This window comes from Mobula birostris, chromosome 4 (genome assembly GCF_030028105.1).
Source record: "Mobula birostris isolate sMobBir1 chromosome 4, sMobBir1.hap1, whole genome shotgun sequence".
In the NCBI taxonomy this organism is placed as follows: domain Eukaryota; kingdom Metazoa; phylum Chordata; class Chondrichthyes; order Myliobatiformes; family Myliobatidae; genus Mobula; species Mobula birostris.
The window spans coordinates 134,759,988-134,787,860 of NC_092373.1; the positions used below are offsets into that span (position 1 = coordinate 134,759,988).

At 40.7% G+C, this 27,873-nt stretch overlaps 1 protein-coding gene across 6 annotated transcripts in view; it reads left to right on the forward strand.

Moving 5' to 3' along the window:
* arfip1 (ADP-ribosylation factor interacting protein 1 (arfaptin 1)) overlaps positions 1-27,873 on the forward strand; it is a 131,723-nt gene that overhangs the window by 80,859 nt on the left and 22,991 nt on the right. For 4 of the 6 annotated variants that reach the window (XM_072256071.1, XM_072256073.1, XM_072256075.1 and 1 more), the window contains 3 exons: positions 2,447-2,542; positions 16,528-16,640; positions 22,746-22,967. In XM_072256071.1, coding sequence (XP_072112172.1) covers positions 2,447-2,542; positions 16,528-16,640; positions 22,746-22,967 — 431 coding nt within the window. Of the gene's footprint in view, positions 1-2,446; positions 2,543-11,404; positions 11,430-16,527; positions 16,641-22,745; positions 22,968-27,873 lie in introns of those variants that run through there. The other 2 variants (XM_072256077.1, XM_072256074.1) reach the window with 2 other exon arrangements.

Below are 27,873 nucleotides of genomic sequence, written 5' to 3' on the forward strand. Positions count from 1 at the left end.
AATTACAATGATTTTGTAGAAACGGTGATCAATTTATGCACATCCAACACAAGTGGAATGTTGTTTAAATAATTTGATTTTGTTGGCATTGATTTAGTAAAGTTTTCTGGTCTTCGTGAGGAAACCATATTTTGTTATTTAGTATTGTTGTGGAAACCCTACACCAGAGGAGCTAGCTCAGACTTCAGGGTTGCACTTACAAGACTGTGCAAAAGTTGTAGGTACATATTGCCTAGGGTGCTTAAAGACATTTGCACAGTACTGTATATTGGTTAAAATATAGGAAGATGATTGGGAAGCAGAAATAAGAGTACTTTGTAGTAGCTCAGTAGTATTAGGTGTTATTTGGTAACTGGAAGTATATAATATATAGTACTGTGCAAAAGTCTTGGGCACCCTAGCTATGTATACAGTGGCTTGAAAAAGTTTTCAACCCCCCCCACAACTATTTTCACATATTACTGTCTCATTTTCTAAATTTAAAATGTATTGACTTTTTGTGCTAATCTACAAAACATTGTGCATGTCAAATCAAAAGAAAAATTCTAAAACCTGTCACCAATTTACTGAAAATTAAAAACCAAACTTGAGGCTGAAAGACTTGTCATCCCCTTTGTAGTTACTACGTTAATTTTCCTCGGGTGTAAAATACTGTACTACCTTACCAACTCATCCAGTTTGTTAAACGTTTAGCATTACTGTCATCTCAATTCATTCTGTATTTGTATCAACATTTTGTGTAGCAACTTCTCCCAGCAATACTTAATGGTATTACTGACATCCTGTAGATCACTTCCCTATCCCCAGCTCTACCCCAATTTCTGCCAAACTAGTGGTTGCTATCTGGGCAAATATGCATATGTCTTAAATTGTTTTCACACAAGCACTAACCAGATCTGATATCAATTGGATTTGAGAAACAGTGCATTTTAGACAAAATTCTGGTCTTGTACTTTTAAAGGCATTATCCTGCGAAAAGTCCGGTGCCAAATTTGCCACGTTTCCTTTTTCTTTAAAATAGTCATTAGATTCTTCCATTTTCACCCCTTACCCCAGCCCCTTTCCAAAAAGTAAAAAAAGGTAATTCAATTCCCAGGGAAACAAGAACAGAAAATGCTGGAAATGCAGGGAAACAGGGTGTGATGTATCTAAAGAGTTGCTGAACCCCTTTGTTGAAGTTTCTGGACACGGTCAAATTAAGACTAAAAGCTCAAAATAAAGGTAAGGTACACAAGTGTGGCACAGTAATTTGAGATGAGAAATCCTATCATGCTATGATGACAGGAAATGCTAATGTGGGGGAGGAAGTCTTGGTGTGGCATAACTTGTTCCTCTTGTTAGCAGTGAGAGATGCAGGTTATGAACATTTCAAAAGCATTGCCTCAAACTAAATGAAACATTGACAGATGTGATACCTGCTCAGTTTAGAGATCAATCATCCAACCAAATTACTGAAAAGTCGGCATTCCTTTGCAGTCACTGATGATAGTTGGGGATGGCAGTGGTGAAAATGCAGGCCTAAAAATAAGAGTAAGAAATTGATAGAAATCATTACTTAAAGGATTCTTATTTAACCACAAAAATAATTTAAAATCCAACATTACAAGGCAGGTTTCAATGGTTTTGATACTGAAGTTTTATTTCTTTGTGTTGTGCTTAAACCATTGAATATATTGACTACTGATGGTTCTGCATATTTTAAGATTCTGTTTCTTTTACTGGTAGGGAATTGGATATGTTTGACTCAAGTTCCAACATTTCTACAATAACAGCAACTGTTGGCACCAGAATTGTAACGATCATATTTCTCAACCACTTTTTCAGGTGTAGTCACTAATTACATATTAGAAAATTACTGAAGGTACATTGTATGGGAACTTGTGGTTTCTGGCTCACTCTTGTATGATTCTTATGGATACACTTAAACTAGAATTGAAAATAATTACTTGTCAGATAAAACAGAACACTGGACTGAGCATTTCTTAAGAAATGTATTGTTTTTATAAACTTCATTTGGCAAACGTATGTCATAATGAAGCTTTGTATGCAAAGGAATCCATATACTAATCGTAGAAACAATTGGTGACCTCATGAAATGCCATTGGTGGTCAAAATTGAAGCTTGTATGTTCAGACTAAGGATTGTTTGGATGTATTGTGATTTGCATATTTACTGTATTTTCTAAGTATTGACATGTATTCAATATTCTAAACTAATAGAATTTTGCTTTTTGGATTTTTAATATCTATATAATGGATTTCTTTCTCTAACCCTACCACACTCTCATAAACCCAGAAGACAACTTGAAAGATATTAAGGTTCCAATGGTGTTTATTGTTTTGATTCAATGTAGTTCACATACAAATGGTAAATTTTTATTGGTTTGAAAATGTTCCATTCTGCAAATCCTTTTAATATTCCTCACTGTAATTTTTACTGTTTTCAGGTGCTTCTTTCTTTCCAAAGAGTCCAATATTGTTTCCTAGCAATGCAGCTGCCAGCAGATTGGCTGAACAAGCACAGGATATTTCTGGTCCCGCAGGTATTCAGGTCTTTCTGGAGAAACTACTTCTTTTCTCAGCTGGCAATGCACTAACTCATTCTAATATAATTTTTATGAACTAATGGATTATTCTCTTCCTGGTACTTACAGATATCTCTCTTGTATTGGAGGTCAAATAATGCTACGTTTCGGTGGCTTTTTCTTGTTCTATTCTTCATTCAGGCTTCCATCTTGCTATGCATGAACTCTAATGATTGTCAATAGTTGATTTGCTTTTGCTTAAATTCTTAATGCTAATCACATTTTTCCCTCCGGGGAGCATTTAGGCTGAAACCATAAATTGAAAGTGACTAAGATTTTGGCCTCAGTGAAAGCAGTGGTGTAGTCCAGTTTGACCATGATGGGCATATTGTTAATGTTCCATTGTGCTATTTGAATCCAACTGCTAAACCCTTTTAATGTGAATATAAATGAATTATAAGTGATTTTCATCCATTGAGCAAATAGTTGCAAAATTTCCAGATTCAATCCCAAATTGAGCATTGGTAGGCTATATTTAGTTTCATCAAATAGGCGTGTGGTTGAAAAATACACTAGGAGTCCAATTTCATAGTCACTTGTCATCTCGTCCTGTTAGAAATTACTGTATGTATCCATTTCTGTATATGATGATGGCAGAGGTAGCTTTATTGTCAATCTTCCTGATGATTAAACTCTGCCAGCAATTGCTGTCTTAAATAATAGACAACCAATTAGTAGGCATCTTGCTTATATTTGTTGGATCATATCTGCATTTTTTAATAATCATTTTTTAGTGTGTAAATGCAAAGTTCAAATGCAAGTTGAAACTAAAAATTTGAACCCCCCCATTTAGGGCTGTTTTGAACAGAATATTGTATGTAATTATTTCTGTGAATTCAATGGTTCTCTTCTACTGTTAGGATCATTGATGTTAAATGCATCTTTAATTCTCATCTGCCTTTCAGAAGTTTTTTCAAGTTCTGGGGTTTACCTTTTGCAGACTTGCAGTGGATGACTTTTTACTCCTAACCAACTTTGCATTTTAAATGCTTTCCTCAATTTGTTCTGATAAGTCTTTGTATTTATGATATTGCAGAAAAACTGTTGGAATGCTGCCATTGAATGTATACATAGTTTACAAAAGTATTGTTATTTTTAAAAATGTTTTTAGAAACATAGAAAACTTACAGCACAATACAGGCCCTTCGCCCCACAATGCTGTGCCGAACATGTACGTACTTTAGAAATTACCTCAGGTTACCCATAACCCTCTATTTTTCTAAGCTCCATATACCTATCCAAGAGTCTCTTAGAAGACCCTATTGTATCCACCTCCATACCACACTGAGATGCAGTTGGTGAGTATGCTCTCAATGGTACAGCAGTAAAAGTCCGTTAGTATCCTGGGATAGAGGTGAGCTTTCTTGATGCTCTGCAGGAAATACCCTCTGATCCCCCACACTGCCAACAGTCTTATCTTTAATACTATAATCTGCCATCATATTTGACCCACCAAAATGAACCACCTCATACTTATCTGGGTTGAACTCCATTTGCCACTTCTCAGCCCAGTTTTGCATCCTATCGGTGTCCCACTGTAACCTCTGACAGCCCTCCACACTATCCACAACACCCCCAACCTTTTTATTTCCCTTTTTGGTTTGAATTGCTTTATTTTGAATCTTTGCATTCTCTGTTTTCAGAGCATGGTTTGTCAGCTGCCCTACAAACTTTTGTATGACCAGGAACATATGGTAGTCTACCAAAACATTCTGCCTAGTAGTGAGCAACACTCAAAATGCTGGAGGAACTGAGCAGGCCTGACAGAGTAAACATTTGATGTTTCGGGCCAAGACCCTTCAGGACTGATGAAGGGTCTTGGCTTGAAACATTGACTGTTTACTCTTTCCTGCAGATGCTGCCTGACCTGATTTCCTCCAGCACTTTGTATGTATTGCTCTGGATTTCCAGCATCTGCAGATTTTTAAGTGTTTGTAATACTGCCTAGTAGTACATTCTTCTAATCTCTTGCCTTCATGTACAAAGTATAAGTGGTGTATCATGTGGTACTCTTGCTGAGAGGTGGTGGACTACATATTTGTAGTCTGATCAGTGGTTCATTTTAAACTTGTATCAGTAGTACCAAAACTGTTTTAGTCGTAACTTGTATATAGCCATATCCTTTATGATAGAATACACTCAGTGGCCACTTTATTAGATACAGAGTGGAACCCGGTGTGGTCTTTGCTGTTGGAGCCCATCCACTTCAGGGTCTGACATGTTGTGCATTCAGAAATACTCTTGCTCACTCCTGCTGTAACGTGTGGCTATTTGAGTTATTGTTTCCTTCTGGCCATTCTCCTTTGCCCTCTCTCATTAATGAAGTGAGAACTGCTGCTCATTGGATCATTTTTGTTTTTATCCACACTATTTTCAGTGAACTCTAGCAACTGTTGTGCGTGAAAGTACCAGGAGGTCATCAGTTTCTCAGATACTCAAATCACCACACCTGGCACCAACAACCATTCCACGGTCAAAGTCACTTGGATCATATTTCTTCCCCATTCTGATTTTGAATATGCCTGCATGCTTTTGTGCATTGAGTTGCATGATTGGCTGATTAGATGTTTGCATTAACATGCAGGTGTACAGGTATACCTAATAAAATAGCCACCAAGCGTATGTTGCTAAAGTGAACTTCATTTCCTCCCTGAAAGAAATATTGAGGTAATTCAATTTCGGGTGTCATTTTTCCAATTGTGCCGAATCACTAATGTGTAGTGTGAGTACAAAGATTAAAGAAATATAATGCACTGTAAAAGGCAATTTAATTCAAAATGGTCTGTACTGGTATGTATACTCCTCTCCATGCTTTTTATGTGTCTCACCTTGAATCTTCAGGATACCAGTCTATTCCCTTCCCTTTCCTTTAATGTATTCTCAGCTTTTCACTTTTCCACTGGGGGGCCAAATTATCAATCTGAAACACTAGACAAGGCAGCATTTTTGTTTTCTTTGCAACCCAGTTGGAATTTTCAGTGCTTGCCATCAAGGTTTTGTTTTCTGTCTGTTCTATATCTTTTTCTCTTCTACATTTAAATCCATTTTGGTCTTCCCTCTGTTCATTTTCTTTTTATGGGCCTTCACCTCTCTCTGCATCCCCTGTGCTTCTGACTAATCAATAAGGTAACCTTGAACTGACGCACACCAAGACTTCACAGAGTTCACCACTGTTTTAAAAGTACTTAAGCTAGCTACCAATATCTGTGCTGAGAAGTTCCACGCCTTGAATGCAGTGAATAAATTTCTAGTTTATGAAGCTAGTAATCTGCAGGAAGGATGAGGGCGAGAGATGACTCTGATAGGCTAATCAGATAAACTGTTAACAAAGTTATCAGGTCAGTGAGTGAATGGAAGCAGTTAAAGACAAAAGAGTGTAGGAGTTGCAAAATGCAGAGCAGGAGGACAAGCCAAGCAAATCAAGTAAGACATCTTCTCTGCTCCTCAGGAGGAAAAGAAAACAAATGGAAAAATATAACACAAGTTAAGCTAATCTTACAGATGTATGACTGATACAGAACAAGAAATCAAGTTACCTGAAGGTGTGGAATTCTATATTGAATCCTGAAAGCAAAGAGGTACTCCCAGAGGAAAAGTGAGGTGCAGTTCCTCAAGCTCCCATTGAGCTTCACTGTAACAGACCAATATAGTGCCTTGAAAAAGTATTCATCCCCCACAAATATTTTCACATTTTACTGTCTCATTTTCTAACTTTCAAATATATTGAAATAGGATTTCTTGTGCTAATCTACAAAATGTTGTGCATCGTGTCAAGTCTAAACAAAAATTCCAAAACCTGTCAAAAGTTTACTAAAAATTAAAAACCAAAATTGTGGGGTTGAAGAAGTATTCATCCTCTTTGTAATTACTACACTAGCTTTCCTCAGGTGCAGTATACTATATTACCTTACCAACTCACCTGATTTGTAAGTGTAGAAAATTTGGAGTGTCACCTTTTTTCAATGAATTCATAAGAATATATACCCTCTCACCCCCACCCGATAAGGTCCAGCAGTATTATAGATTTTTAACAGGCCAGACCAAAATGAAGACAAAAGAGCATTGAAGACAAGTCAGGGAAATAGTAATAGAGAAGCACTAATCTGGGGAAGGGTAAAGACCATCTCAAGGGCACTGAACATACTTCAGAGCTCAGTGCAGTCCATTGTGAAAACATGGGGAAAAATATGAAACCACGGCAGCACTGCCTCGACCAAGCTGCCCTTCTCAACAGTTGCCGGAGAAGAATGGCACGTATAAGAGAGGCTCCTATGATGCCAGCAGTCATGCTGAGCGAGCTGCAGAAGTCAGTGGCTGCAAATGGAGACGAAGTTCATGGCTCCACAATCTCCAAAGCCTTGCACAAAAAGGGTATTTATGAAGACTAGCAAGGAAGAAGCCCTAGCTTAAGAAAAGGCATATCCTTGCATGTAAAGACTCTGCAAAGCGTCGTTTAAAAGATACTGTAAAAAAATATGGAAGAAGATCTTGTAGTCACATGTGACCAAGGTGGAACATTTTTGGCCTCAACACTAAGTGGTACGTGTGGCATGAATCTAATACTGCACATCAGCATCATCCCTATTGTAAAGTATGGTGGAGGTGAGATCACGCAATGAGGATGCTTTTCAGCTGCAGGGACTGGAAATCTTGTCAGGATTGACGTGAAGATGAATGCTGCGAAATATAAGAAATCCTGGATAAAAGCATGCTAGCTTAAACTAGGAAGGAAGTTTGTCTTTTAACAGGACAACCACCCAAAGCTCAGTGCCAGATCAACCATGGAGTAGTTTCAAATGAATAAAATTGATGTCCTTGAGTGGCCCAGTTAGTCCTGACCTTAACCTAATTGAACATCTCTGGTAAGACCTCAAGTTGGCTGTCCACCTACACTCCCCAACTAACCTGGCACAGCTTAAGCAATTTTGCAAGGAGGAATGGGCAAATCTTGCTCCATCACATTGAACAAAGCTAATGGAGATTTGTACAAAAAGACCACTGGCTATAATAGATGTGGGAGGTGGTTCTGAGTACTGAGCAAAATGGGGTGAATACTTTTGAACTGCTGACATTACAGTTTTTAGATTTTTCTTTAGTTTTTCAAGCTTTGCAATTTTCTCCATTTTTGTTTTGGACTCTATTGTGGGGTGGTGGGAGCATGTGATTCACAAGTAAAAATTCAGTTCAATTGATTAAAATTCCTTGTTGTAATACTCATTTATGTGGACAAAGTATCAACAAGATGGCACCGCATACGGCAGCCATGTTGTGAGCTCTGTTCCAAATCTACGGTATACGACTAACTTCTACGATTTCTTAGCATTTTCTGTTCAAGTAGCTGATAGTCACATCAGATACGATAGACTGACCCTTCTGAACTTTGGAAAGATGACATTTACCCACAGTGTGTCACCTTTCCTACACCTGCTTGTGCAGGGATCCCCTGCTTGCGCGATCCATGGGAAACTCATCTCTTACACCTTGGAAGAAGCGTCAGAGGCGAGGGAGAAGGGCTGGCTTCCTGGTGAGGCTGAGACGGCATGCCAATCAACCGCCGCTCCTTAGCATACTCCTGGCTAACGTTCAGTCCCTGGATAACAAGCTCTGTGAACTGAGAGCCAGAATCTCCTATCAGTGGGAAACAAAGGAATGCAACGTTTTGTGCTTCGTGGAGTCTTGGCTGATGGAGAAGATACTGGATCATGCCATCGAGCCCTTTGGGTTCTCCTTGTTCTGGGCAGACAGGTCAAGAAACCTCACTGGGAAGAGTAAAGGAGGAAGGGTATGCTTCATGGTCAACAATGCTTGGTTTGACCCCCAGAATGTGCATCCACTCAAATCCTTTTGTTCCCCAGACCTGGAATACCTGGTGCTGCTGTGCAGCCCCTACTGGCTGCCTAGGGAGTTCACGGCTGTTATCATCACAGCGGTGTACATTCCGGCACAGGCTGATACTGACCTGGCTCTCAAGGAACTGTATGAAACCATCAGCATGTTGGAGACTGCACACCCAGAGGCTGCCTTCATCATCGCCGGTGACTTTAATCGAGCATCGCTGACAAAAGTCTCTCTGAAGTTTTATCAGCACATTCAGATGTGCACTCATGGAGATAACACACTTGACCACTGCTACACTCCCTTCTGCAACGGTTACAAAGCTCTCCCTCGCCCAGCTTTTGGAAAATCAGATCACTCTTCAATCCTGCTTCTCCCGATGTACAGGCAGAAGCTGAAACAAGAGGTGGCCATAGTTAAAACCGTCCACTGTTGGTCAGACCAATTGGCCTCCATGCTACAGGACTGCTTCGATGACATCGACTGGAATGTTTTCCATGATGAGGATGTCTCCAAGTTCACTGATGGAGTAACATGCTTCATCTGGAAGTGTATCGATGATACTGTCCCCCAGAAGTCGGTCAGGGTCTTCCTGAACCAGAAACCCTGGATCAATAGTTCTGTGCGAGCAGCACATACAGCGCAACATCGGGCTTACATCGCTGAAGATCAACTAGAGCTCAAGAAAAGCAGTTATGATCTGCGCAAAGCTATCAAGGCTGCGAAACAACAATACAGGGACAAGACTGAGTCAAGATGCACAATGAACAGCACACGTCTTGTGGCGAGGGCTGCACACCATCGCAAACTTCAAAGCCAAACGTTGTGGTGCCGCCAACATCGTGGCCTCTCTCCCAGATGAGCTCAATTGCTTTTACACTGGGTTCAACAACGCTAACTCTGAGCCTCCGAGGAAAGCCACTACAACCTGCAACCTGGTCACCTCTGAGGCTGTGGTACACAGATGTTTCCAATGAGTGAACAGTCGCAAAGCTGCAGGACCGGGCAGCATCCCAGGGCAAGTACTCAGGGTGTGCGCAGCACAACTGGCTGGTGTGTTTACAGACATTTTTAATCTCTCCCTCTCCCAGTGTAGAGTGCCCTCCTGCTTCAAATTATCCACCATTGTCCCTGTACCAAAAAAGACCCACGTAACATGCCTAAACGACTGGCGTCCCGTCGCACTCACTGCAATAATAAGCAAATGCTTTGAGAGGCTGGTCAAGGATTACATCTGCAGCTTGCAACCACCCTCACTGGACCACCGACAATTCGCCTACTGACACAACCAATCGACAGATGACACAATAGCCACTGCTCTACATATCGTCCTTACACATCTGGAGAAGAAGGATGCTTATGTGAGAATGCTGTTCTTGGACTACCGTTCAACATTCAAAACCATAGTTCCAACCAGGCATGACAAGAAGCTCAACCTTGACCCTGCCTTGTGCAGCTAGATCCTGGACTTACTGTCAGATCACCAGCAGGTTGTAAGAGTGGGCTTCCTCACCTCCAACCCTCTGATTCTCAATACAGGAGTTCTTCAGGGCTGTGTACTGAGTCCCCTCCTTTACTCCCTGTACACCCATGACTGTATCGCCATCCACAGTGCCAATCTGCTAATTAAATTTGCCGACAACACTACATTGATTGGCCTTATCTCAAACAATATCGAGGTGGCCAACAGGGGAGAAACCATCTCTCTGACACAGTAGTGTCAAGAAAACAACCTCTCCCTCAGTGTCGCAAAAACAAAGGTGCTGTTTGTGAACTACAGGAGGAATGGAGATGGGCTAACCCCTATTGACATCAATGGATCTGGAGTTGAGAGGATAAACAGCTTTAAGTTCCTCAGCATCCACATCACTGAGGACCTACCGTGGTCTGTACACACCAGCTGTGTGGTGAAAAAGGCACAACAGCGCCTCTTTTACCTCAGACAGTTGAAGAAGTTTGGTGTGGGCCCCCAAATCCTAAGAACTTTTTACAGGGGCACAACTGAGAGCATCCTGACTGGCTGTATCACTGTCTGGTATGGGAACTGTTGTCATCATCATCATCATCAGGTGCCATGCCCAGTTTGAGCTTTGACTGCCATGGCCCACACGCTGCTGTTTCGGGTCAAGTGGATCAATTCATTGGTATTCATTTCCAGTTCTCTGGCTGCTGTCTCCATCATCATTTGTCTTTGTCTTCCTCTTGCTTTCTTCCCTTCAATCTTTCCCATGATTACCGTACATTCTAACTCCTCTTTCCTAATCACATGTGCAGTGAAGTTACGTTGCCTTTTCATGATCTCATACATTATTTCTCTTTTTGTGTTTGCTCTGTTTATGACATCCTCGTCAGATATTCGCTTCGTCCATGATATTCTTTCCATCCTCCTCAAAAACCACATGTCTGCTGCTTCAATTCATTTCCTCATGTTACTAGATATTGTCCAACATACTGAGCCATATAACATAACTGGATAAACATTGCATTTCAGTACTCTGAGGTGGGTTGTCATGCCTAGTTTAGTATTGGTCAATGTACTCTTCATGTCTTTTGCCATCCCTATTCTTCTTTTGATGTCTGATGTCACCCAGCTTCCTAAGTAGCAAAAGTTCTGTACTTGTTTTATGTCTTCCCTGTTTATTCTCAGCCTGCAGATAGGATAGATAGAACAGAACAAACTGCCGCTGTAAGAATAGGTGGAGAAGTGAAACAGTTTATAAAAATCAAGAAAGGCGTTAGACAAGGGTGTGTTTTCTCTCCTGATTTATTTAATGGTAACTGTACCTCCCTTAATCACAGGACTGTGCAGAGAGTGGTGCGGACAGCCCAACGCATCTGTAGTTGTGAACTTCCCACTATTCAGGGCATTTACAAGGGCAGGATCATTGGGGACCCAAGTCATCCCAACCACAATCTATTCCAGCTGCTACCATCCGGGAAGCGGTACCGCAGCATAAAAGCCAGAACCAACAGGCTCTGGGGCAGCTTCTTCCACCAGGCCATTAGACTGGTAAACTCACGTTGATTTGAGTGTACTCTATATTACATTGACTGTTCTATTTATTATAAATTATTATAAATTGCGATGATTGCACATGGCACATTTAGACGGAGACGTAATGTAAAAATTTTTACTGGTATGTGAAGGATGTAAAAAATATAGTCAATTCAAAGGGTTGGGGCTGAATACTTTTACAAGTTACTGTAGGTCAGCATGGAAGTTGGGATAGGGAATTAAAGTACAGGCAGTAAAGTAGAAGTTCAAGGTCACCTCTGCAGATTGATCACAGATTTTCTGCAAAGCGGTCATTTAATCTGTGTTTAGTTTCTGATAGGAGACCACATTGTCAACACTGAATGCAGTACACTTACATTAGAAGATCTTCGGTGTTCATGGCGTCTCTACATTGGAGAAATCACAGATTTTCAGTCAGAAAAGGCATTCCAGTGGTTTATTAGTAATGGTTCATTAATTTGATCTAATCTTCCCAACTGAATGTGATTTTTGAGCTGAGTTGCTGTATGGGATGAAGGGATAACCAGAGATAGAAACGTTGCATGCTGCTGTGGAATTCTCCATCATTCAGAGGACAGGTTATGAAAGAATAGGGGCTTTCCCTTTTGCTACTTGGATGGCAATTTTGCTGTCATTAAATGAAATGGCAAAATCAGAGAATGGGCAGGGAGAAAATGTGAATTATCTAGAGAAAACCTGATTTTTAAAAAAAACAGTTGGTCTGTTTTATCTTCCCTGGGGGGTGGGGGGGGGAGAGAATGGTTGTCAGATGTGCTTAAGCATTCATGAAGCAGATTTGAGACGCGGAGTTTACATAGATTGTGTCATAGTTTATTTCATTTGTATAAAGAGTTGAATGAGCATGAAGGTCAATGTGCTTACCCATGGTGAAAATTGTTTGCAATTTCATTATTTTAAAGCAGAGGCTGGAGGACTTGATTTTTTGATTTCTCAAGTCATTCCCTGCTTAAACAACTTTCTGCTTAGTACCTTACACTAAAACCACATGGCAGCCTACAATTGGAGCATTCCTGTGATGTAGGTGTCACTGAATATGCTTTATGGAGTTTATTGCCTTTCTAAACATCTGTTGTCAGTGGCCACATTAATCTAGAAATGTACTGCACAGAAGGTCCACTTGGCAGTTGTGTCCATACCACCCACAAAAATGCTACTTGGATTAAGTCCATGTCCGACATCCTAGTCCATGCTCTATCAGAGACTTAACAATTTAAATGGTCCTTCTGGCCTCCATCACCCATTTCAAGTGGTGACTCACAGATGCCTGTTACTCTGTATGTGGGAAAATGATTAATTTCTCCTTTGATTCCTTTACTCTCTATTTGGCAAACACAATGGAAAGAGAAGTAGATCCTCCCCTATGGGTGGTGTGGATACAAACTGCCAAGTGGACCTTCTGTGCAGTACATTTCTAGATTAATGTGGCCCTCAATATTTAATAAATTCTATTAAATAATCTCCAAAGAAAACAAGCCAAACTGACCCATACCAGTACTTATCAGCCCTGATAAGATCCTTTTGAACATCCTATGCACCCACAAGTGCTATCATATTCTTCCTGTAATGTCACCAAAAATATATACATTATTCTTTCTGTGATCTAGCTAGTCCTTTATGCAGGTGGAGGGGCACTTACAGGACTGCTTTGAATCAGTGGACTGGACAATATTCAGAGATTCATCTTCAAATCTGAATGAATATGTCAGAGATGTCACCAACTTCATCGGGACCTGAGTGGATGAGCGTGTGCCTTCAAGAACATACCGGACGTACCCAAACCAAAACCTGTGGATGAACCAGGATATTTGCAGTAGGCTGAGGGCTAGATCTGTGGCCTTCAAGACCAGTGATCGAGGACCATACAAGAAGTCAAGTTACAACCTACGGAAGGTAATTGGAATCGGATGCACGTCACTCTGGCAGGGTTAGGGTTACAGGCCATTACTTCCTGCAAGGTGAAACCGAACATCATGAATGACTGTGATACTTCACTCCTAGATGAGCTCAGTGCCTTTTATGCACTCTTTAAGTGAATAAAACTATACCTGTGTGGATCCCTGGAGTATATGGTGACCCTATGATCTCTGTCCTGGAGGCTGATGTCACAACATCTTTTAAGAGGGTGAACGTTCACTAGGCGTCGGGCCCTGATGATGTACCTGGTAAGACATTGAAAACCTGTGCCAACCATATGGCGGGAATCTTCAAGGACATCTTCAAACTCTTACTCCTGCAGTCAGAGGTTCCCACCTGCTTTAAAAGAGCAACAATCATACCAGTGCCCAAGAAGAGCAGAGTGAACTGCTTCGACGACTGTTGCCCAGCTGCACTAACATCTACTGTGATGAAATGCTTTGACATCAACTCCTTCCTAAGCGAGGACCTGGACCCACTGCAATTTGCCTATTGCCACAATAGGTTCAGAGTGGATGCAATCTTACTGGCTGTCCACTCGGCCTTGTATAACCTGGACAATAGCAATACTTATGACCGGCTTCTGTTTATTGATTACAGCTCAGCATTCAACACAATCATACACTCAGTACTAATCAAGAAGTTCCAATACCTGGGCTCCTGTACCTCCTTCTGCAGATGGATCCTTGACTTCCTCACCAGGAGACCACAGTCAGTACGAATCAGAAATAACATCTCCTCGCTGGCAATCAACACCGGCGCACCTCAAGGATGAATGCTTAGCCCATTGCTGTATTTCCTCTGTGCCCATGACTGTGTGGTTGGGCACAGCTCAAACGCCATCTATAAATTTGCCATTGACACAACTATTGTTGGTGAAATTTAGGTGATAAGGTGATGTACAGCAGTGAGATTGATCAGCTGGTTGAGTAGTGTCACAGCAACTCATTAAGACCAAGGAATTGGTTGTGAACTTCAGAAATGGGAAGCTAAGGGAACACACACTAGTTCTCATCAAGGGATTAGCAGTGGAATGGGGGAGCAGTTTCAAGTTCCTGAGATTCAATGTCTCTGAAGATCTAACCTGGAACTAACATATTGATGCAATCTCAAAGAATGACAGCAGCTATGTTTCATTAGGAGTTTGAGGGGATTTGATATGTAACCAGATACTCTAGCAAATTTCTACGATGTACCATGAAGAACATTAAAACAGGTTACAATGCCCTCTAGTATGGAGAGGCCACTGTGCAGGATCAAAAAAGCTGCAGAAAGATATAAACTCAGCCAGCTCCATCATGGGCACTGTCTTCCCTAGCAGCGAGGACCTCTTCAAAAATGTGCAATCTGTCATTATAGACTCACATCACCCAGGACATGCTCTCTTCCCATTGCTACCATCAAGGAAGGGTGATATAGTATGAAGACACACACACTCGCTGTTTTAGTAACAGCTTCTTTTCCTCTATCGGATTTCTAAATGGACAATGAACCTATGTATACTACCTCATATTTCCCCCCTCCCCCATCCCCTCTCCCCCCATAATTTTTAATATATAATTTTATATTTCACTGCCACAAATTAACAATTTTCATGACATATGCCAGTGATATTAAATTTGAGTCTGATTCTTATGCAATTTCAGCAGAACATTCCTGCTCGTAAAATGATGTGCTTCATGAAATAAGACATTTCAGCCTGTATCCTGTCTGCCAGCTTATCCTCTGTACATGCCTGCACACTGAGTTTTTGGGAGCTTTGGACATGCACTATTCCTTAGCAACATGATTGACCATCCCAAAGTGTAGTCCCCATATGTGTACAGATTAAATTTTCTGTCCACCTCATCATTCTTACTGATATATCCCCACATTTGCAATTCCAATTCCAAACTGACTGCCACTATTTCTCACAAACAGACCAATCTCTTTCCAAATTGTGCTGGGGTATCTCTAGGGCGCTGGGAGACATCTGATATTTCACTTCATTTGTCAGGATGTAGTCTTCAAGCTACTAATCTACTGCTTCATCCTGAGCCTATCCTCAAATGCTGTCCAGAGGTGGATACTTCTATAAGCATGTGTTGCCTTTTTGGATAAAAATTCATTGCTTTTAACTTCACTAGTCTAGAAAATGAGTGCACTTTCTTAGTCTCACCATTTGCTCAGCTATAACAGCCACTCCAGTCCAGAATGGAATTATAAGCCAGTGTTGTGGTCTGCAGAGTGCATTGTTCCATTGCTTAGCCCATTAAACTTCATAATTTGAAGTAACTGGCACTATATTTATGCCACAGTATGATGCATTTTCCTAATGTATCTGAATATTAATTTCCTGAAAACAGGTACAGTTGGGACTGCCATTATGTCCTAAGGTGTGCCCTGCTATTGTTTGCAACTAGATACCGTAGTTTAAAAATAGGCATGTCTCAAGCCTTTCGTCCTGTGAGTATAAATGCAGGATCATTGGATCTAGAGTTCTTCTGGAGTAAAGTTAAAAGAAGGTCTCAAGATTAACTCTGGCATAATAAAGTTATTAAATATTCAGTTCTTCATGCCGCCTTAAGGTGTAAAATGATGCACAGTATTGTGATGCACCGTTGGGTTTGTCCCAGGCAAAGTTCCCACCCTTGAAACTGGGGCTAACTTTGAAGATAAAACATAGTTTTTGATTTCAGCAGCAGTTTCCAGTATCACATGCAATTCATTGTGAATCTGAGACAAACACTTGAATTAATGAGTTGTATAAATCCATATATGCCAGCCGGTGGTGTAGTGGCCTTCAAATCCAGCCGGCCCCTTGCATACTTTCCATCTGTGCTGGGTTGAGCATTGAACTAACAACTCGACCTTGTAAACAAAAAACAAATGCTGAAGAAACGGCAACGTTGCCGCCTGATGCACCACAAAGTGCGGAGAAGAACAACAATAAGTCCATTTATGTTTCTAAATTAAAATCTTCAACTGATTACAACACAGTGCCTGCATTGTTATCATGTACATGTGTTTCTGACTGTTTTTACTTTGTCTTTTGTTTATATATGGTCTGGGTTCCCTTGTTTAATCATAGTTGAACATGTTCTTTCAAGTAAATTCTGTCAACCTTTAATGTTATTTGTTGTTTACATTTTAACTGCATTTATTTGAAATACAACAGGTGGTCTGAAAAACAGACAGAGTGGTCCAGTTGTCATTTCAGATGAAATATCCAAAAATATTGCTCTAGAAAAGCTTGAACAGATGAAAAAATGGAGCATAAGCACCTACAAGGTATGAGCCATTGAGATGTTTCCCTATCTTATCGTCTGTATTACATTGTGCAATTATTGTTTAATTAAAGTTGGAAAATGGCTCCAGGGTTTTAACAATACGAGGTGTTGGCTGTGTGGTTTATATGACTAGTTTGAAATGTTTTACTGTTTAGACATGCCAGACCTTGTAGTCACCCTGGTGCCTTTAGTAATGACAATATCAAAAAATTCAAAGGCAATTTAGGGAAGAACACCAAATAATTTTTGCTCCAGTAATAGTGTTTGTATTCAGTTAAGGAATTAAACATTTTTTCACATTTTGGGATCTTTTAATTTCTTCCCCCAACCCACAACTTCCCTCTCCCTCCATTTGTTACGTTTTCTGGTTTATGATCAATGACCTACTCCAGATTGTTCTCTTTTTTTTAACCAAAAAATACTTGATCTGTCACTAAAACCCCAGATAGCAAAGCTTGATTATTTCTGATGCATCTAGAGAGCCATTTCTATCTCCGGTCTTACATTTATAAACCTGATGTGGATAAAGCTCTCTGATACGTGATCCATCCATCTCCTTCTCTTTGCACATAATTTAATATTAGTTCACATAGCCAAAAAGAGTAAGTTGATGGTCTGTAATAAAGGAAAAGTACGATTGATTAAATGGTCAAATGGATGCTGGTGCAAGGCAAAAGTGATTGGTCATAGGACAAATCATCATCATCAGGTGCCATGCCCAGTTTGAGCTTTGACTGCCATGGCCCACACACTCCTGTTTTGGGTCAAGTGGATCAATTCACTGGTATTCATTTCCAGTTCTCTGGCTGCTCTCTCCATCATCATTTGTCTTTGCCTTCCTCTTGCTTTCTTCCCTTCAATCTTCCCCATAGTTACCATGCATTCTAACTCCTCTTTCCTAATCACATGTCCAATGAAGTCACGTTGTCTTTTCATGATCTCATACATTATATCTCTTTTTGTGCTTGCTCTGTTCATGACATCCTCGTAAGATATTCGTTTTGTCCATGATATTCTTTGCATCCTCCTCAAAAATCACATCTCTGCTGCTTCAATTCGTTTCCTCATGTTACTAGATATTGTCCAACATTCTGAGCCATATAACATAACTGGATAAATGTAACATTTCAGTGCTCTGAGGTGGGTTGTCTTGCCTAGTTTAGTGTTGGTCAGTATACTGTTCATTCTCATAAAGGTGTCTTTTGCCATCCCTATTCTTCTTTTGATGTCCATGTCGCACCTGCCGTCTGATGTCACCCAGCTTCCTCAGTAGCAAAAGTTCTGTACTTGTTTTATGTCTTCCCAGTTTATTCTCAGCCTGCAGATAGGATTCTCCTTCTTTTTGGCTATCACCATACATTTTGTCTTTTTGCAATTCATAGGTAGACCCATTTTTACACTTTCTTCAACAACTATATCAATTATGATGAAGAAAGGAAAGGCAGCAGGTCCTGATGAATTAGTAATAGAACAAATTATCGCCCTGAAGATTATAGAATTGAAAAACTTACTGATTTAATCAATCCACACACGCAAACTGCTGGTGGAATGCAGCAGGCCAGGCAGCATCTATAGGAAGAGGTACAGTCGACGTTTCAGGCTGAGACCCTTCGTCAGGACAAACTGAAAGAAGAGATAGTCAGAGATTTGAAAGTGGGAGGTTCCACCAGCATTTTGTGTGTTGCTTGAATCTCCAGCATCTGGAGATTTTCTCATGTTTGCTTGAGTGAATCAATGGCATTTATGAGACAAAATCAGTATTTATCACTCTTCCTAAGAAACCTGAAGCAATAGAAAGTGAATTACATAGAACCATAAGTTTAATGAGTCATATCACTAAGATACGTCTAAGAATTTTGATGACAGGAGTTAAAAATAAGATACAAGCTGAAATAGGTAAAGAACAAAGTAATTTTGTGAAAGACAAAGGTACAAGAAACACGATATTGATGTTAAGGATACTATCAGAATGAGCTATTCAAGTACAAAAAGATTTGTTTGGTTTATCGACTACACAAAAGCATTTGATAAAGTGAAGCACAATAAATTATTTGAAATATCACAGGGAACTCTAGATCTAGATTCGAAAGACCTCTCCCTAAATCAGAAATCTGTACTGAGAACAAACTGCTGCTGTAAGAATAGATGGAGAAGTGAGTCAGTTTACGAAAATCAAGAGAGGCGTTCGACAAGGGTGTGTTTTCTCCTGATTTGTTTAATGTGTACAGTGAAACAATATTACAAAAAATAAGAGACATCTTGGGTATCAACATTGGCGGTGAAAACATCAATAATTTTAGATATGCAGATGACACTGTTAATTGCATAGGACAAATAAAGAAGCAAAATATACATCTAGCCTAGAGGAATTGTAAGTGGGGACTAGAGAGCTGTTGTTTTTTTTAAAATTTTATTTAGAAATACAGCGTTGAACAGTCCCTTCTAACCCAATGAGTTATTCTGCCCAGCAATCCACCTATTTAACCCTAGCCTAATCACAGGACAATCTACATTGACCGATTAACCTACCAACCAGCATGTCCTTAGATGGTGAGAGGAACCCAGAGTGCCTGCAAGAAGCCCACACGCTTACGGGAAGAACATAAAACTTTCATACAGAGGATGCTGGAATTGAACCCTTGAACTCCCGACACCCCGAGCTGTAAAATTGTCGTGCTTACTGCTACACTACCGTGGCACAATAGTTAGCATTTCCTGTACAAAAATTGGGCAATTGTAATGGTTGTTTAAGCTCCAATCAATTTTCCTTCTTGTTAAAAGCTTAATCTATATTAGGAATATTGGAAATAGAAGTACTAATAGATTATTCTGTCTCTCAAGGCTACCCTGCCATCCAGAAAGATATTTTTAAACTACCTTTTGGCACCAACCCCAATCTCTTGATTCTCTTGCTATCTATCCAAAAAAAACTATCAATCTCTGTTGTAAATATATTCAGTGCTTGAACCTCTGCAGCAGTCCTGGGTAATTATAGATGAAAATTTCTTCTCATCTCTGTAAAAACAGCAGGGTTGTCATAGTGGATGGCTTTAATTTCTCCATAATTGACTGGGACTTCCAGTGTAAGTGGCTTAGATGGGGCTGAACTTGTTGGGTGCATCCAAAAGGATTTAGTGGAATAGTATGTAAATAGTCCAGCCAGGGAGGGGCCATAATACATCCTATACAGGGAAATGAGCCTGACCAAGTGATTGCAGGAAGAGATCACAGTTCCTTGTATTTTAGGTATAGATAAGAATAAGGTTGAACCTTAGAAGAGGAGGGTGTAGTGAGATCTGCTACATTGGGAAAAGGCAACCTTATTTAGGTTGGAAACACAAAATAATCTGCAGATGTGAGTGTTATTTAGGTTGGAGCTGTGATGAGAAAACTGGGAGCAGATGTTCATGGGTAGATCAACCTCTGGTATGTAACATTTGTTTAAACACAAGCTGATCAGAGTTCAGAACTGGCATATCTTAGTGAAGAAGAAAGACAAGGTTCCAGGTCTAGGGAGGTAGACGGGGGCATGGGAGGGCAAGGGGAGAGGGTGGGGAGCATGGGAGGGATGGGATGGGGAGAGAGAAAGAGAGTGCTGAGGAGTACTGGGGGTGGGAGCAAAGGAGATGGGGAGGCGGGGAGAGGAAGAGACAGTGTATGGAGAGAGAGCGAGTGACAGGGAGGATGGAGGGTGTGAGGGGGCGTTGTGGAGGATGGGGGTGTGAGAGACAGGACATCGGGGAGGGCGAGGAGAGAGAATGCCTGGGAGGGTGGGGTGGGGGGGAGAGATTTACAAGAATGGGGAAGGAGAGAGTGTCATGGAGGGTGGAGGTGGGATGGGTGGGACAGAGAGAATTGGGGAGGCTGGGGCAGGGAGGGAGAAAGAAAAAGTGGCAAGGAGGATGGGGTGGGGGTAAACACCGAAAGGTTGCACCATAGTTACAGTGTAATGCTGAAGTAATAAAACAGTTTTTAGAAGCTCCTCTTTTGAATGATAACTAAAGAATTTATTGGTAGAATAACCTTTCTGATGTTGTTTTGAAGAGAAAATGAATGAGGCAGTTATTTCTAGTGTGCTGTGCAGTATTTGTACCTTAATTGACAATACTTAAGAAACATTATCACTTTGCTGTTTGAGGTTAATATGTATAGATTGATTGTTTTTCTGAAATTTCTTCAGTCAGTTGTTCTTCAAAAGGATTACTTTTTGCTCTAAAGGTCTTTTGAACAATATTATTTACAGCTTCACAATATAATTTTTTTACTTCTCTTGGTTCTTCTGCAGTGTGTAAAATTCAAGCTTTGAATTACTAATTGCTATTTCTAATTTGACTTTCCTTCCATTGGTAATATTTTGATTTGTGGACATTGACTCTTTGAACAGTTTGGTTTCGTGTTAGGGTTAGAATTATGCTTCATTGTGATACCTCTAGAGTTTTAAAAAAATGTCTATACTTCTCACAAATATGAACAAGATAATTCCACCCAGTCTGTTGGAACTTAGATTATGGCATCTTTATGCAGCTTAGATGTCAGATGTTCAAAATGAATAGACTAAATAGCAATTATGTTTAGAGAAAATTCCTGACAACAGCATTTTGGTGTTCATTAATGTTCAGGTGTTTTCCTTCAAAATGAACCATTAAGGGGAGAAGATTTACCTGTTCAGAAATTTCATATATATCCACTATTATGTAGTGATGCTACTTGAATGAGTAAGATTTGACAGTCTACAAAGATAAAGATCTTAATATTCAATTACCATATTATCCCAACGTGAGCTATAATTAAAATCTCTAAAATTTGTTCACACCTGTCTGCTGACTTAAATAGTGTCTTTATTTAGTGGCAGATTGTTCGAAGGAATTAGAATTCAACATTTGCACAAATCATATCAACCAACAAGTTATTGATTGCAAAATTTTTCGAACTATCTCCACGGAACAATCTGAACGCTGCACAATAGAAACTGAGCAGCAAATTTCTGAGTAACATTATTCTACACTTTTGAAGCATTCAAAATGTCAGTATAGCAAAACTGAAGCGGGAGACTGGATTGAAAACGTGAGCCATTACCTTGTCTGTGTTTGAGTCCCTTAGACCTGTCATATCAGTGACAGATTGTGGAAATAAACAGGGTAGGGTCCTTGCCATTGCTGCTTTGTCACCAAGGAGATTGCTTAAAATTGTATGTAGTATGCAGTGCCTGCCTTTCAGACATTAGCAAGAACACTATGATTCTGATTGATCAAATGAAATCCAGCATAGAAAAATGGAAAGATGGAAATGTTGATATTTCCTCTGACTTGGACCAGAGATCTCAGTATCAAAATAGGGAGTCAGCCATTCAGGACATGGTTGAGAAATGTCTTCGCGCAAGTGCTAGTGAATATTTGGAGCTCAGTACTCGAGGGCTGTAGCAGTTGCTGATTATATTCAGGATAGACATCATAAATTCTTTGAACGTTAGGGCAATAAGGGCTATGAAATTGGTGCAGGACAGTGGAGCTGAGGTGAAAGATCATATTCAACAGCAGAACAGTCATGGGATGAATATCCTATTTCTAATTATATTTCTTAATTTTTGTTCTACACAAAACATGAGTAATTTTTATTGCCATTCTTTTTTAAAATAGTTGATTCTTGTTTATTCCTTTTCACCTTATCGGTTTCTTCTGCCTCGTCCTGGCACTTCTATAACCAATATGGACTTACCCCCTCGCCTGTTCCTCTCTCCCCCCCGCCACCCCCCGCGTGCCCATTGGCACATCTGTTTCCATGTTGTATCTGGGACTCAGTGATTCGGGAGTGAATTTTCAGCTAATTGTAAACCTTTGGAAAACCACATGCTAAGCAAATTGGCTGTGGACTTCGCAGCCTCTGTAAGGGTTGTGCCTTTATTAGTGTTTATGAATTGAGTAATAAACTAAGTTAAATTTATATGTTGGTAATCAGATTCTGAACCATAAACTACATTGAATAAATTCCTTTTTATTAATATTACTTATTATTAGTTTTTTTTTCCCCCTCATTTACCAGATTTTACCAAACCACTTCTATTTTCAGAAGTTCTTGTATTCTGGTGAAATCTTCAATATTTTCACAGTGCACAAGACAAGTCCTATCTGAAAGGTTGGGACGTGGCTCAAAGACTGTGGATTTGGAACTTGAGTCACAGATCGAAATACTCAGAGACACGAAGAAACGGTATGAAAATCTCCTGCGACTAGCTCGGCAGATGTCAGCACAATTTTACCAAGTGGTGCAGACACAGCGACAACTTGGAGATGCTTTTGGAGAACTTAGTGTGAAATCACCTGAACTTCATGTAAGTCCTTAATTCTTAAATACTTCTACTGACTTAACCATTTAAAAATAATCTGTTGTGAGACATCAGTTAACCATTTTAATTGTGATTCCTGTTAGGGTACCATAGAATAGTTGTTTTCAGATTTAAGAAACACGAGAAATAGCAGCAGGGGTGGGTCATGCAGCAACTCAAACAAGCTCCTCCATTCGTTGGGCAACTCCACTTTCCAGTCTGATACCATTACATTGACTTCCATCTATTTCAATAATCTGCACTACTTAGCACGGTATATATTCAACAACTCTGCCTTCCTGGTGTAGAATATTCAAAAGGCTAATAACACCCTGAAGAAACTCTTCCTGAAGATGGCCCTTTATTGTTTAACTACACATCTGTGCTTCAGATTTACCCAGGTGTTGAAATGTCTTCTCGTCATTCAGTCCTTCAAGGAGGGCCTTGTTGTGTCAGAAGGGCCTGTTATCATGCTATGTCTCTAAATATAAAATAAATGAACAGAGAAGTTTTACCAGATATATAAAGTTTTGTTTTTAAGTCAACCGGCTAAAGAGACTGACATGGGACCTGCAGAGTCTCAAGGCCATCCGAATGTTACAACTTTTTTTTAAGCAATCATAGGCTATGGATTCCCCTATGTTGCTGGGAAGTACGCTTTGAGAGCATCCTTTAGTTTTCTTCCTCTGTCCACATGATAATCTTGCTGTGACAAGGCTCAAAATAATGCATCTGTTTTGTGGGTCTAGTTCCAGGCAGGCAATCATTGTGATCTGCTTATTGGAGTGATGGGCCCATCATTGCAACCAGAATGTTAGTGTTTTAGGCCTGGAAGAGGATGCTGATATTCATTTAAGCAACACACACAAAATGCTGGAGAAACTCAGCAGGCCAGGCAGCATCTATGGAAAAAAGTAGTCGACATTTTGGGCCGAAACCCTTCTGCAGGATTGGAGAAAAAAGGGCTGAGGAGTAGATTTAAAAGGTGGGGGATGGGAGGAGAGAAACACAAGGTGATAGGTGAAGCCTGCAGGGAGAGGGATGAATTAAAGAGCTGGGGTTGATTGGTGAAAGAGACAGAAGGCCATGGAAGAAAGAAAAAGGGGGGAGAAGCACCAGAGGGAGGTGATGGGCAGGCAAGGAGATAAGGTGAGAGAGGGAAAAGGGGATTGGGAATGGTGAAGGGGGGGCATTACTGGAAGTTTGAGAAATTGATGTTCATGCCATCAGGTTGGAGGCTACCCAAACGTAATATAAGGTGTTGTTCCTCCAACCTAAAGGCTGATTTATACTTGTGCGTCAAATGTACGCCGTAGGTATGGCATATCCGCATACCCTTCACTGTACTCTACACCGAACCCTACGTCGTAGCCTAACGCGCACCTCTCCCAAAATGTAGCTACACGTCGCGGCGACGCAGACTGAAACAACTGTGATTGGTCTGCTTGGTAGCATTGCATTTCCTCCTATGCTGCAATAGCTTACCATTGGACGACTGAAGGGCAGGGAAGGAACTCTGGCTGCAATACTTTCCGTAAAGCTTTACAGACCTCCGAAATTATGGAGAACCTTCTGCTTGATGCCAGTTTGTAGCTAGCTGCTACAGCCTGTTGACTTCCACCTGAAGCTAAAACTCGAATGGTGATTGCCAGTCTCTGAGTATACTGTGCGTACACTGATGCGAAATAAATGGTTGGAGACGATGAACCAAATCGTCAAATCTACCTGCCGACATCCGAAAATACTTGAAATGCATTTCCTCGTCCATGTCTCTCAGTGGCCGGACAAGCACAGAAAATTCACCCTCCTTCAGTATTCAGTCACCATTGTTTGAAGTTTGCGTTTCTCAACACAGTGGCATAGAAACCCCACCGCCAACTAGTGTTTTGGCGGTGAATTGCAGAGCGACGCAGACACACCACGGTACAAGTATAAATGCTCACAACGGCGTAGCCTGCTTGCATAGGCTACGGCATAAGCTAGCATGCGCAAGTATAAATTAGCCTTAAGTGTGGCCTTATCATAAAGGCCATAGATGGTAGTGAGTGAGGAGGTGTAGCACTTGGTTTGCTTGCAAGGATAAGTAGAGGGTGAATGGAGAAGGGAGTTGTGTAGGGAACAATCCCTGCGGAAAGCAGAAAGTGGGGTGGGGATGTGTTGGGCAGTGGGATCCTGTTGGAGGTGGCGGAAGTTTTGGAGAATTGTGTGCTGGATGCAGAGGCAGGTGGGGTGGTAGGTGAGGACAAGAGGAACCCTATCCCTGATAGGGTGGCGGGAGGATGGGGTAACAGCAGACGTGCATGAAATGGAAGAGATGTGGTTGAGGGCAACGTTGATGGTCGAGGAAGGGAAACTCTTTCCTTTGAAAAAGGAGGACATCTCCTTCATTCTGAAATGAAAAGCCTCATCCTGAGAGTAGATGTGGCAGAGAAGGAGAAATTGAGAGAAGAGTATGGCGATTTTACAAGTAGCAGGGTGGGATGCAGTATAGTCGAGGTAGCTGTGAGAGTCCATGTATTGGTAATGGACATCGGTGGATAAGCTGTCTCTGGAGATGGAGACAGCGAGATTGAGAAAAGGAAGGGAGGTGTCAGAAATTGACCTGGTGAATTTGAAGATTATCCTCCCTCACTACCATTTAGGTTCTTAAAACGGTCCTTCCAGGTGAGGTGACACTTCACCTGTGAGTCTGTTGGGGTCATTTACTGTATTTGGTACTCCTTGTGTAGCCTCCTGTATGTCGGTGATACCCGATCTAGATTGGGAGACCGATTCGCCGAGCATCTACGCTCTATTCACCAGAACAAGCGGGATCTCCCAGTGGCCACGCATTTTAATTCCGCTTCCCATTCCCATTCCAATATGTCCATCCATGGTCTCCTCCACTGTTGTGATGAGGCTACGCTTAGGTTGTATTCCGTTTGGGTAGCCTCCAACCTGATGGCATGAACATCGACTTCTCAAATTTCCATCGCCTCCCTCTGGCGCTCCTCCCCCTTTTCTCCTTCCTCCATGGCCTTGTGTCTCTTTCACTAATCAACTTCCCGGCTCTTTACTTCATCCCTCTCCCTCCAGGTTTCACCTATCACCTGGTGTTTCTCTCTTCCCACCCCCACTGTTTAAATTTACTCCTCAGCTTTTTTTCTCCAGTCCTGCCATAGGATTTTGCATAAAATGTCGACTGTCCTTTTTTTCTATAGATGCTGCCTGGCCTGCTGGGTTCCTCCAGCATTTTGTGTGTGTTGCTTGGATTTCCAGCATTTGCAGATTTTCTCTCTGGCTTTGCAGGATCATTGGTGGTAATTGTCCAGTTCTTTCACTACTTTATGTACATACTATAGTTCCTGATTTAAGCATGTAAGAGGGTAGGATCACAACTGCTAAGTCAATGGTAAATTTTCTTGGGCTTGAGGTGTGGATTTTTTAAATGTTTATTCCTCCCTTGAAATCAAAAGCAGTGCCTACAGTTTTGGTTCCAATGCCATCTTTATTTCCTCAATAAGGGCATTATATTTGTGGTCTCCTGATAGGTTGTGAATTTTTCAGATTCTGGAGACTTTTGGAAGATCTCATATAATTAATTGTCCATCTTGCAGCTACTTGCTCTCAGACTCCTGGAAATGGACTGTCAGGTGTCGCGGACTTGTCAGCCTTCAGTCTCATTAGTTTGCCTAGTACTCTTTCTCAAGAAATGTCTTTGCTGCTTTTTGCCTCCTTATTTCCTGTTGTTTTAGTGTATTCTGTTATGAAGTTGGAGAAAAAACATTTGTAGTTTCTGTTTCTTTGTTTCCAATTATTTATTCTATAGTCTTATCCTCAGGGAACAAATTTTTATTTTAGCTACTCTATCCCTTTTTATTTATTTTTACACACCCCATGACTTTACCCATTTGATTTGTCCAACATTTGTAATTCATTCTTTGCTATTTTAGTACCTTTTGTACAAGCCCACATTGCTCCTTTGTACTCAACAATATGGCTACTGTTAGAGGGAGGGGTAGTGCACACACTATTCCCTCCAGGGACTACTTCCCTGCTATATCTTATCTTCACTCGTATTGATCTTGTATATTGTCATTCAAGCCAACTTTATTTCTTTATTCTAATCCATTCTGATCCCTTTTTGACAGAACTACCCAAACTACTACTTTCCAGCTAACCATCTAAATTGTTGAGTACCGTAGAACATTCAGTTCCCAGTCTTGGTCACCTTGTAACCATATCTCTGCACTGGCTATCAGATCATTCTTACTACTTTCTACCTGTGGCACTAAGTCATCTGTTTTGTTTTGAGTGCAGATAACAAGCCTTCAATTGTATTGCTTTATGTTTTTTTTCCTACTCTGAATGCATGTCCAGTTTCTGTCTGTTTGTTCCATGTTCCTTCATATTCATACTGGTTATCATAGCCCACATCACCACCCTGTACAATTGTCTCACCTTGTTTCCCTTCATTTCTTTTCTTAAGACTCCTTCCCCGCCTTTTTATTGTGAAGTCCTATAAATGGCCTTAGTTATTTAATTTGCAAGACTGGTTCCAGCTCATTTTAAGTGACGTCTATTCCAACTCCTTAAGTACTGATGCCAGTGTTCCAAGAATTGAAACTCATTCACCCTTTCTTTCAGCTCATATTCAGCTCTCCGATGTTATTGAATTTATGGCATGTACCTCAGTTTGATCATGACCTTTTTGATTCTGTTTTTAAATTTGGAGTCCAGCTTCACATACTGCTTCACCAGAACCTCTTTCTTTGTCCTTTCTATTTCATTGGTGTCCACGTGGAACAAGACAGTTACATCTCTCCTGTTCCATTCATAGTTCCTCTCCAGCCCCTACAAAGTCCTTAACCCTGACATGAGGCAGATTGAGTTTGTGGGGCTCATGCTTAAAGCTGCAGAGAACAGGATCTGT